Raw genomic sequence first — 13,339 nt, forward strand, 5'->3', positions numbered from 1 at the left:
AGGTTTAAAAATATATTTCCTTTCAAAAGAAGTACAATTCATTGACGTTTGCACTGATATTCAGAGTTAAGGAATCCCCCTCTGAAGGTCTTGTGGGGCTGGATTTGCAGAAGTAAATTAAGGGGCAACATTTTTGAGCCGATTAGATCAGTGTTGGGGCCTCAGACATGTGTGGATGGGCTGATGAAGTCAGAGGGGAAACAACAAAACGGAGATTTTCCACTAGCTATTTCTTTTGGCCGTATCTCTTTTTATTATTTATAAAATTAACTTGTGCATGCAAAACACTGTGGTGTGCAGGGCTTTTGTATTATCATCAAAACCATGGGATTATCTGGACTCCTGCAATGAATTCTGTGTAAGCTTTTTAGTTCAGAGTGAGTGCTAAGAGATCAAAAGTAGGTAGGAAGATCCTGTTAGACATTAAAAACAAAACAAAAAGTCAGATAACAGCATTGGTTTAGACATGTTTATTTTTGCAATGTTTGTTCTTATGTTATCTCTTAAAGCAAGCAGTGATGAAAGAAGGTTGGGAGGAGAGATTTGATCTGCTCCTTCACCAAATTTATGATCTGATGAGATTACTAGGGAGATAAAGGAAAGGGGTAAATTGCTTTGGAAATTACCTTCAATTCCTATCTCTGGCAACAATAACAAAATGGGTACCCAACTCATGTTTATTGTGATGTTGGCTCAGAAGCACTCGATGTCTACAAAACATAGCCTGACCACCAACTGCCCTGACTTCATAGACCTCAAAGAGCCGCGGAGAGAATAATGTCTTCAACTTCCTCTCAAGCTTATTGGGATGCCATAAGAACATAAGCTCTGTAAGGGTGAAAATCATTTCTAGGTCTATCATAGTGCCTGGCATGCAGTAACAAATACTTATTTGTTGATTAAATGAATAAACAAAAATAACCTGTGAGCTCATTCTAAGTAACTGAGTCTTCAGTTATAAATTCCCCACCTCGTGGAGCTTCCTTCTTCAGTTTACTGAAACTACCAACACCTTTGCACATTTACCAACTTTGAGCCAGTCATTGGACTCTAGTGTAACTCATAAGCAATGACTTGGTGTGATATTCCTAGTTTAAAAGTTTCATCTTTCACACTGCTCCTCACCCTGTGCATTGGCATTAATACCTGATCTGCTAGCCACATCTTGACTACTCTTCCCAGACAGTATCCAGCTTGCTAAGATTTCCCCTTGATTCAACAGAAATTATAACCAGGCACTTAAAATTGGGCATTTGGTTGATCCTTTTGGAGAAAGAACTCAAATAGCCTCTAGCATAGTACCTTGAACATATTTAAATGCTAAATACATACTTATGAAAGAATAATAAACTTAAAAGTTATTTAAAATGGCTATTCATTTACAGTATTGTCAACTAACAATTGACAATAATTTATAATCATATTCTGTAAGAATAATCATATTGGTTTCTAGCTGAAGATTTAATGCTAAAAATAAAATAATAAATCGAAATCCTCTGAGAACTTGAGAGAAGATAGTACAGATCGTCAAAGCCGATTTTCACCCTTTAAGGATGGGGGACTGTCTTCTTTACTTTATATTTTTATCAACTTTCTATAATGAGAATGTATCGCTTATATAATGAAAAAAAAATTAGAATTCACTCTACACATCTTTAAATCTTAGAAAGTATGAAGTTTGTCCTTTATGAAAGAAAATCCGAACCACAAAATCAGAGACCTCAGTTCATTCACTTCACTTAATGGAACTCTCCTATCTACCTCACACTAACTTGTTTGCTGCATAGAACGTGCCGCAGCTGACTTCCCACTCTCTCTGTTCCTCTTACTCCCACATAGCCTCATGAGACCGTCCTGTTTCCCCCACCTCAGTCCAGCTAAAGTAGACATCTACCCATTTTAAGTCCTTGGGTGCTCTCTACTATTGTGCTTTACTCCTTTCTTCATTTCTTATCTAGACGAGGAGCTCCCAGAGGACAAGCACAGCTTTACCAACTTCCGTCTCTCGAGGGCCTAGCACAGTGCCTGGCACCTAGCCACACCCCATCTGTGGTGGTTAGTAAGTCGAACACATCAAAATCACCTTGAAGAACTTTTCTCTTTAACACAAAACACTTGAGGGGAAAAAGAACTGCATCCAAAAGTTGGACTTTTTTTTTTTTTTTTTTTTTTTAAATCATATGCTATTTGTATATAAGAAATTCTCTTGACGGCAATTGTCTCCACTAACTAGTCTGCCTTTGCCAGACTGGGCAGAAATGGTTGGCATGACAATGTTCAATATCCACATAGACATGTAGGAGATTCCCTAGCATCAACAGCTGCTGCTTCAGCCACACCCCGCACGGCCTCATGCCTCAACTTCAGCACAATTTTCTTTTTTAGAGACGCATATGTTAAGCAAATAATCCAATCAACCAAATTAAAAAAAAAAACCCAACCAAAACCCACAGCCACACAAATAAGCCCTGGATTCCTGAATACATTCAAACAGAGCTCCTCAAAGCAACAAAAGATTATCTGCAGTAGGGCTTGGGGGTGGGGGGGTGCCCTATAAGCAGATCCTCTGAGAATTACCTTCCTCTTAAGTATCTCCCTTAACTGAGAGACACTACTCTCAGTTAATATTATAACTAAAGTGTGAACCAGATATTTAAACACAGGTAATTCCCAGTAGCTCATGTGCGATCAGGCTAGGAAACATGCTTGGAGAAAACATACACGGCCCATTTCTGCTGCAGGCTCCACTGTCCTTATGGCCAGATGGACCATAGTGAGTCTAGAGCAGCTTCTATTAGGCTCTGGGGTTAGGAAATGGGGCCCATTTTGACCACAGGTCTCTTTTGGGCCCAGGATTCACCAGGTGATTTTGTGATCAATCAACTTCTAAATCCAGAATGCAGGGACCTCAGGGTTAGATGGACTGCTCTTATGTATGTATGTATATATTTAATTTCAAAACTCTTTCAAGGCTTATGCAACACTTGCAAATATACAAAATTCTCACATACCCTTCACCTAGATTCCCTAAATGTCAATACATTACATAACCACATTGCAATGATCAGTATCAGGAAATTAATATGATACTACCTTTCTGTAATATATAGACCTTATTCAAAGTTCATCAAACGCCTCATTAATGTCCTTTTTCTAGACCAGGATCACACACATGCAGTCAGTTGTCATGTCTGTCTAGTTTCTTTTAATTTGGTGTGCGTGTATTATACGTCACTGAGTCAGCTCTGACTCCTAGCAACACGAGGAATGGGTGATGACCACCGTGTCCTGTCCTCAACAGCCCTGCTCAGCTTCTGTAGACTCATGCCTACGGCTTCTTTCATGGAACCAATCCGTCTCATATTTGGTCTTCCTCTTTTCCTGCTGCCTTCTATTTTCCCCAGAAACGCTGTCTTTTCAAAAGTACCCAGCCTTCTAAGGATGTGCCCAAAGTAAGGCAGATTCAGTTTTGTCATTTTTGTCTCCAGCAATATTTCAGGCTTAATTTGATGTAGGACCCACTTCTTCGTCTCTCTGGTGCTCCACAGTATCTGGAGAATTCTCCTCCAACACCGTATTCTAAATAAATCCATTTTTTTCCCTATAAGCCTTCTTCACGGTTCAACTTTTGCATTCATACGTAGTCATTTTGAATTTCAGTCTTTCTTTATCTTTCATAAGCTTGAAGGCTACTGGCCAATTATTTTGTAAAATGTCCCTCATCTTGGGTAGTCTGAAATGTTCTCAGTTTATGCATTTTGGCAAACGATGCCATGTTCTTGTCAGTACACATCAAGAGGCACCCAATGCTGCTGTGTCTCATTACTGGTGACATTAACATCGATCACTTAAAATGATTTCTCCACTTTAAAGTTACTATTTTTTCTTTTGTAATTAATACGCAAGTTCTGGGGAAATACTTTAAGACTATGTCAATATACTGTTTCTCATACTTTTCATTCAAGGTTTACCTATTAATTTAGTATCCATTAATGATTCTTACTACTGTGATGTTTGCCAAATGGTGATATATTTCCATTATTCCTTCTATACTTGTTAATTGGAATACTATTGCAAGGAATAGCTTTCTCTACTCACTATCAATACGGATACCTGGGTTCTTATTTTATTCTATGGGTTATTATGTATTACTGTCAATATTGATTTTTTTCCCTCAAAATTTCCAGATTTAGCCACTGGGAGGCTTTTTACATTGGATGCTGTGTTCTTTGACATGTCCCGATTGTTTGGGGTTTTTTTTAAGCACTTTTTTTTGGGGAAGGAATCTTAATGATCAACTAATTCATCTTTAAGTTACCTCAAGGTGCTCCTGGCAAGTAGTCACTGAGCCTATGTTTGACAAAATCCAGCATCAGAGAACTTGCATGTCCAGCACAGAATTTTCCTTCTCCAGCCAGATTTGATGGCCACGTGTGCTTATCAGTTTTAACTTTGTTGTCCTCAGCCTATGCATAGTGTGTAACTGAAGGTTAGAGACTCAGCTCATCCTGACCAAAATTTACACCTATTCATTGAGTTATAATTAAGCAACTCATCTAGAACTAGAACCACATTACCCAACCATAACGTTGGGATTCCACATTACCCAATGGGAACTCACGCCTTCCCTTCCCTCTTAGCGCCATCCCCACACTCAGATACCTAAGACTGAACCTCCATCTTTATTACTACTGCTAACTTCCAGTCAGTCCTTTTTGAAAAGTAAAGTCTGCATCTGCACCGGATGATGAAGCACCATGTTTTCCAGTGTTGTTTTTGTTAGTCCTGTTTCTTTCTGAGGCTGGAACCTTACTCCAAACGTTACTATGCATGTGGTTTCAAGTTCCTGTTCAAGGACCAGTTGTTCAGCAATACCCTGGGAGTTTGTTAAAAAATACATAGTTCTGGACTCCACTCCCCAATTATTGGGTAAATCTTCCTAAGCTTCAGATTCTTGATCCCTACGTTTGAAGTACTTATTTTACAGGATTGTCAGGAAGAGTAAATGAAATCATGTACGTGATGTACTCAGCATTTTGCCTGACCCAATCTAAATGGCAAACATCATTAGCTCCCATTATTATGATCTATATTACTATTCTGTTATTAGTCAGGCCAGCATTAAAAATGTATCAAGTGCTCCACTTCCTCCTGAATGAATAAAGAGTAGATATCCAGAGGGGTGGCATTGCCCATTACCATTATATTTCATATACAATAGGTGGCAGCAGAGGCTATACGAGTAGACATTGGTTCTGGTAGTCAAGTAAGGGATATTACGGAATGCCACTCAGGAAAAATTATGTCCTGAGTGAAGATTTGTAATCTTCCTGTTATCTGTATGCTTCCAACCCAAGTATCCATGTAGAAAAGCCCTGGATTAGAACCAAAGAGTTAACCTTCTACTCTGAGACCTACCATTTTTTGGCCTCTCTGGCCTTCCATCTCTTTACCAGTCAAATGAGTGTTAAGCTATTAGATGATTTCCAGGATTGCTTCCATATCTAAGGCTTTCTGCTTCTATTAACCAGGATGCTACAATTTACTTTAGCATTCTGTGTGCAGATGATACTAATTTATCATATCAAGCTGGACTTCTCTCCGTACAAGAGTTACATTCTTCTGTGCCAAGAGGGCTATCATCACTAAATGAGACTAAACACAGTGAAGAGAAAGCTTTTTCCACTTCCCATTGTATTTGCAACTTCCCCACAATGGATGACCAAATATTTGCTACATTTTTCATTGCTATTTAACTCACACATTGCTCCATTGCCAGATATTCTTCTTTTAGTATTGCATGCCTTCCAAAGAGTCAAACTTTATTCATGACCATTATACCTAAATGTTACGATTTGATATCTATTATCTTAATGGATCTTTAAAACAGAAAATTACTCCTGGCTCCTGTTTCCCTTCCTGCTCACCTCCAGTTCATCCGCTGCTCTTGTTATACCATCCCTTTTACTGGGCTTCCCCTTGTAGTATTAATATTTACCCTGCAACAACATCAACAACTAAGTTTTTCTTTTTTTTTTCATATTGTCACGAGGCTCCTTTTTATTCATTCTTTTACTTGTACCTCATGGTGTCATGAAGTCTTCTAACAAAATAATACAGTAAAATTAGGATGTACTTGAGCAGAGTTTCAAAATCTATTAAAGCACTAGGAATTTGCTGACAGGTATTTACCGTACATGTAGACTACTTAAATAGCAGATATTAGCACAGTAGAAACTAAGTGCATGGCTGGAGTCAGAAAAACTTGGAAGTCCAAAGTTATAAGCCATCACTTTGGTTTTTAGTGCCTTGTAGTGGGAGGGGGGTAGTTTTAATGTGTGGAAAAGGTACTTACAGTGATAAATTTTATAACTGTGTTAAAATTTATTAACTGTAATAAATAGAATTTAAAAACCAACTCCTAAGCTTAACTTAAACATATTATTTTTAAAACAAATCTATTAGTTTTTTGCTTAAATTAAAATATTTTGTTTTCTATTACTGTTCAATTAGCTTATAGATTTACTAGACTAAATTCCTTAGATTTTTGTTGTTTCAAGTGCACAAAACAATGTAATAGTTAGAGATTTATACCCTTCACAAAGTGATAACCCCCCTAGCCATCTACTACCCCTCTGACAGTGTACATAGCTGCTACAATTCCACTGACTCTATTCCCTATGCTATACTCCACATCCTGTGATTATATATATATTAAATTATAGTTGATGAACAACAACTAAGTTTTATTGAATGATTACCAGTGCTTCTCATTACATCTATAACATCTCATTAAATTCTCACAATAATCCTATGTACTGATGAGATACACCAGCACCTTGTGGCTATTATTTGCTGATTCTCTCATCTTTTCCTCCGAATCACATTACAAAGTTATTTATCTGATTGTATCACAAGCCTATAACAAAGTTTCCCATTCAATTTGCCAGACTTAAACAAACTTAATTTCCACAGTCCCACCCTTTAACATATTTCCCTTATATTTCCCATTTCACTTAAAATGAGATAATTTCTTATCTTTGCTTTTGTAAAACCTCATGTATTATTAGTTTAATAATATTAATTTCATAGTCAATCATTCATGTAGAGAAGTCCTAGACTGGAAACAAAAGAATTAACCTTTTACTATGCCTGAGATATTCTCTATTATTACATTCCGTCTTATGCTGTATATTTTTAATTTTTTTTCAGATTTCATGTATGCTCATTATCAAAATTTAGATAAGACAGAAAGCAAAGAGAAGAGAGTAAAATACTCTACTTAAGAGTAAAATCCACTAAGTAGATAATCACAATGAATATTTTGGCGTAAGCCCTTCATTTCCCCATGTATTTATATAAGTGAAATGATAAAGTATAAAAGTGCTTTTGGTAATAATAGGTAGAAACAATATTTTTCATTGCTTTATTTGTCAATATATAATAGAGCTCTTCTGTATATGAGCTTTTTGCAAAATAACATTTTTATTGACCATAGTTTTCGGCCTACTCCACTTAACCGTAATTCTCTACTTCTAATGAATACAGAAAAACCTATTTAACAAGAATTAAATCATAACGATTTTGAAGCTCGAAATAGTTAAGAAATGCGTTAAAAATATTATTTTAGAACTTTAAAATATTTATCATTTAAAGAAAGACAAGCCCTTGCCTTCATCTCCATCGTCACCAAATGGGTAGAAGAGAGCAACAGCTAAATTGATGAACACAGCCAAGTTGAAGGAAATGCTCCCCCAGAGAGAGATGTGCCTCGAAAACCAGAACAGTGCAGGATTACCTGGTGAAGAAAAAGTGCAATGGGCAGAGAGGAAAAATAAGTTTTGGTTTCGATTCATCAGCCCTACTGAAATAACATTTTACTAGATGCATTTTTGTAGACTAATATAAAGCATATTTAAATAAACAATATGACTTATTTTAGAAAGTTTATAATCAGTATCATAACGGAGTTTTCTATTTGATTCTTTCTTTATCCTTTAGCCAATTTATACATAAACCATTATAGAAGGGTGAGTAATTTTGCAATTGCTAAAGGTGGTCAGAAAAGGTGATTCAATAATAATTCTCTCTGATAGATCCCTAGCGCAGATGAGGGAAAAGACAGTTTAGCAGCTGCCAGAGGCCCTTTTTAATGGGACGGTATACATTACTATATAATTGAGTAAAATTGATACATTTGTCCCTTCTAATGCCTTAAAGTCAAACAAAAAACACAAAACCCTGACACAGATATATCTCTGATGAAAATTCCTATGACACAGTCAGTTACCTAAAACTCTGAAACTTAATAGCATGGCACAAATACCATTTCCTGGGAACTAGTAATTTATAATATTATCTAAGTTTTAAACCTTTCTGCTTGCTAAAAACTTGTTGGGTTTGCAACAGCAGAAGAAGATGAATGATACAATAAGAACTACCAATAAGTGACAAAGGATTTACTAAATCTTTTCAGAAAAGGAACTGTATTTGTCATCAGAAAGGAACTGGCAAATGCGTCTACTGAATACAGTTTACATTAACCAAAAAAATCAGTTCTTTTTCCCTCTATTAAGTAATTGAACAGATATGTAAAGCATGTAAGTTTGACCACATGACTTCCTCAGGTCTTATCCATTCTCTAACTCTTAATATATTAAAATCAGATTTAAAATACTGGAGTTAATTGAGGGGGAAAAGCACATCAATTTTCAAATAAAAATGATAAACAAATTATTTCCTTGAATTCCAATCTGGGGTCTTTTGCTTACTTATAAACTGTACTTCCTTTTAGTACGTATTTCCTTCTCTTGGAATGGAGCGTTTCAACACTGGAGTAGGCAATATTAACCATGGCATTAAGAAGACTAACGTATCACAAATTTTAAACATCTGCATCGCCATCGTTCCTGAATTAGGAATCCTCATGTTTAAAAAATATTTAATTGACAATTTTTTAAAATTTTTATTTATTTTTTAAATATTTAATTGACAATTTTTTTTTTAATGTTTATTGGGGAAGGGCAACAGGACTTAATTGAGGAACAGTGTGTACTTCCAGGACTTTTTTTTTTCCCCAAGTCAAGTTCTTGTCCTTTCAATCTTAGTTATGGAGGGCATAGCTCAGCTCCAGGTCCAGTTGCCGTTGCTAGTTGCAGGGGGCGCTGCCCAACATCCCTTGCGGGACTCAAGGAATCGAACTGGCAACTTTGTGGTTGAGAGCCCACGCTCCAACCAACTGAGCCATCCGGGAGGCAGCTCAGCTCAAGGTGCCATGTTCAATCTTAGTTGCAGGGGGCACTGCCCACCATCCCTTTCGGGACTCGAGGAATCGAACTGGCAACCTTGAGGTTGAGAGCCCACTGTCCCATGTGGGAATCGAAACGGCAGCCTTTGGGGTTAGAAGCACAGAGCTCCAACCGCCTGAGCCACCAGGCCGGCCCAGGAGTCCTCATTTTTAAAAGCAGACTATTAAGATAAAATTAGGTGTTGATGCATACATTGGTAGTAACAAATCCATCAAGTGAATTAGATTCTGTCTATAATCTCACAATAAGTTGCTTCCAATTTTTAAAAGTAAAATGTACATTGAAAGTTATTTTAAGATTTGTTTTTTGATAAATGAAGAAATATTTATCAAAAAACACAGAGCCCACAAGCTCTAATTCATTATTTACTTACCTTTTGCAAAGGATAAAAATGTACGTTTTTCAAATGTCCCAAATAAAAATGTTAAATCTTCATATGTATTCTGGACACACAAAATTTTCTCTGAATTCTATTAAGGTCCTACATGGTAAAATGCTAAGGGTACATAATTTCTTTATTGTCTTCAAATATTCTGCTATGAAAGCCTGACAATGCATGCCACCATTTCATATTTAAAGATGGTGTGTCTCAAGCTCTACTCAAATTCATAAACCACAATCATTAAAGTTCCTAGAAAAATAGAATGTTGAAGCACTGTTGATGGAGGAATTGAGAACATATACTTGCTTGTATGGAAAACGTCCCCAAAAGACAAAGAAGACCTAATCAAGAGTTTCCCATCATTTTTTTTTTTGTTGTTGTTGTTAAAATATCCTGTTATTCTTTATCTGGGAAAATTAAAGTTTATTTTAAACATTAAAAATTTTAAATTTTAAAGTTGAGTATTTCCAAATAATCTTGAGACAGAAATAAATGATGGGAACTGTATTATACTCATTTTTAACCTGAAAATTATAACATTTCTCTATTTGAATACTAGTGTCACAAATTTTTTAGTTCGATTTGGCAATGTAATGATATGTGGAAAGGAAGAATGACTTTCAGAAAAACATCAAACAACCTACTCCATCATAAGATCACAAGACAATAGAGGGCAAACGTGCTGGTGCCAACGTCTCTCCATCATTCACTGATTGTTAAGGCCAGTCAGAACCTATTCAGGGACTTCAAACTCGCAGCTGTTCCACAGTTGAAACATACAGCTGTAACGTTGTATTTCATAATATTTATAAAACGATAGGATCAGCACTAAAAGATGATCTAATTAGTCAGAGTTTTCTGTTTCCATTAAGCCGCAGGTGTCTCGGCTCTAGTTGTAGACTGAGCTTATATTCTTAAGCCTATAAGTGATTTCAGTAACATCAGATGGCAAGAAATTAAAATTCAATTTAAATGAATGCTGTCATGTGTCCCAAAGCACCAATTCGTCTACCATTATACTCGAAACTCACCATTTTAGTTTATTGTACTTACTCCTGATTTTCTTCTGCCACTTCATTTCATTGTAGAGGTCTTCTGTTTGCTGGAAAAAGTCATTCACTTTACTTCCTTGTTCATCCCTTTCAGTCGTATTGAACACACGGCTCTTAGACTCTCGCGTAAGATATTCACATATATTGGGGACAGGAAAAACTATTTGCTCCATAGTCCTATCATGCCGAACAATCTGAAAACATTAATTTACATGTGTTTTAGCCTTGAGATACCTTAGTCTTAGACTATTTTTCAGCATGTGTTTATTAATGATATTTTATTAATTCAGTTATGAAAAATATGCCAGCTTGAAGTATCTAAAATAGTCCTTTATTGTGCTACTTTACACCTTTCTCTTTAAATAAGAGACATTAACTGACTAATGTATCATAAAAACTATACTTTGTTATAAATAACAAAAGCCAAAATCTTTATTCTTTCTGAATTAGCATTAAATATTTGCCACACATTTATATTTTCATGAAGTACAACAGAGAACTAAGAGGGAGTTAATGAGCAAGTCATTGGCTACGTCACCTTCAACACACCACTTGGTGGATGTGTATCCTGTTCTTTCTAAAAAGGGCTGTTGGGAAATGAATGACACACTCAACACGATGAGCCCTAAGTTCTACAGAGAAAGGTGCTTTATTTCATTAAAATGCTTTCTTATTCTTGGCAAAATATAATTTTGGCAGGAATAATATCCATTCTAGTATATACCTAGATATATATATTCATTATTTTGAACTTCTCTTATTTGGTATTTGTGATGGTGTCACTTTAGATTTTTTTAAAAAAAGGTTGAATATTTTCACACAGTTTTACTATGTAATAAGGATTTGTGTATACTACATCTCAAGGTTCATATTTATGCATTCTGCCCAGCCCTCAAGAATGAATTAGGACTGGTCTAACCCAGAAGAGTCATTTATTTCCCTTTGCCATTGAATGATATGTTGGTGAGCATGTGATCTAGTTCTGGAAAATGAGGCATAAGGAGAAATATCTGGGGGGAGGGGAGCTTCCAGGAAAGATTTTGCTTCCTGAAAAGGCAGAAAGCCACATGAAACAAACAAAATAATCACAACAACAAAAACAAACACCTACCACAAAAATAATTCTGGCCTGTATCCTCTTTCTTCCTGCTTAGAACAAAAGGCAGTGTAAGGGAACGATGCCTGAACTTTGGTAGTCATCTTGCAGCCATGAGGTGACATATCACCAGCATAATAAAAAAAGACCTTCCAGGAAGATGGAAAAGGCCTGCATCACTGAATCACTGAATCAATCATAGAACTACTGATATCTTTAGACTTCTCATTATGTGGGATAATCAAATATTTTTATTGTTTAAACAATAGTCAGGCTAGTATTCTGTTATTTGAAACTGAAGCTATCCTTAATGAATATGCAAACTACATAGTAGAATACTATCATAAAACAAACAAGATGAAATTCAGTAGTGGTAAGTAAAAATTCCTGAACACAGTTTTTAAAAAAGCCAATTGTGTGCTCGCTTCAGCAGCACACGTACTAAAATTGGAATGATACAGAGAAGATTAGCATGGACCCTGTGCAAGGATGACACACAAATTCTTGAAGCATTCCATATTTTTAAGGAACTCATACAACTCAACAACCAAAAAACAAACAATCCAATTAAAAAATGGGCAGAGGACCTGAATAGACATTTCTCCAAAGAGGACAATACAGATGGCCAATAGACATATGAAAAGATGCTCAACATCACTAACCATCAGAGAAATGCAAATAAAAACCACAATGAGATATCACCTAACCCCAGTTAGAATGGCTACCATAAACAAGACAAATAATAACAAATGTTGGAGAGGCTGTGGAGAAAAAGGAACCCTCATACACTGTTGGTGGGAATGCAGACTGGTGCAGCTGTTACAGAAGGCAGTGTGGAGGTTCCTCAAAATTTAAGAATAGAATTACCATATAACCTAGAAATGCCCCTCCTGGGTATCTACCGAAAAAAATCAGAAAACATTTATCTGTAAAGATCTCTATATTCTGATGTTCACTGCAGTTTTATTTATGGTGGCCAAGATATGGCAACAACCAAAGTGTCCTTTGCTAAATGACTGGATCAAGAAGATGTGGTATATATACACAATGGAATACTATTCTGCCATCAGAAAAGATGAAATAGTGCCATTTGTGACAACATGGATGGATCTTGAGATTATTATGCTAAGTGAAGTCAGACAGAAAAAGTCAAGAACTATATCAGTGATACGTGGGATATAAAACTGAAAGCAACAAAGGAACAAAACAAACAAATGAAGAAACAAAAACTCATAGACACAGGCAATAATTTGGTGGTTACCAGAGAGTAAGGGGGGAGGGGAGTGGTAGATGAGGGTAAACGGGATCAAACATATGGTGATGGAAGGAGAACTGACTCTGGGTGGTGAACATACAATGTGATATAGATGATGTATTACAGAATTGTACACTTGAAACCTACGTAACTTTACTACCCATTGTTACCCCAATAAACTTTAATTAAAAAAAAGTAAGACAAGCGAATAAAATTCAGAAATCATTAGCATAGCTAGATACCATG

General features: G+C 36.2%; 1 protein-coding gene and 1 non-coding gene across 3 annotated transcripts in view; one reads left to right on the top strand and one right to left on the bottom strand.

Moving 5' to 3' along the window:
• The window catches only part of ITPR2 (inositol 1,4,5-trisphosphate receptor type 2), a 435,712-nt gene that overhangs the window by 77,266 nt on the left and 345,107 nt on the right, over positions 1 to 13,339 (bottom strand). For both annotated transcript variants that reach the window (XM_033117018.1, XM_033117019.1), the window contains exons 47-48: positions 10,744 to 10,936; positions 7,673 to 7,798 (exon numbers count right to left, since the gene is read on the bottom strand). In XM_033117018.1, coding sequence (XP_032972909.1) covers positions 7,673 to 7,798; positions 10,744 to 10,936 — 319 coding nt within the window. The remainder of the gene's footprint in view (positions 1 to 7,672; positions 7,799 to 10,743; positions 10,937 to 13,339) is intronic.
• LOC117029521 (U6 spliceosomal RNA) lies at positions 12,256 to 12,362 on the top strand. Its single transcript, XR_004424258.1, has one exon. It is a non-coding gene; the product is annotated as a U6 spliceosomal RNA (small nuclear RNA).

The sequence above is a fragment of the Rhinolophus ferrumequinum genome, chromosome 10 (genome assembly GCF_004115265.2).
Source record: "Rhinolophus ferrumequinum isolate MPI-CBG mRhiFer1 chromosome 10, mRhiFer1_v1.p, whole genome shotgun sequence".
NCBI classification, from domain to species: Eukaryota; Metazoa; Chordata; class Mammalia; order Chiroptera; family Rhinolophidae; genus Rhinolophus; species Rhinolophus ferrumequinum.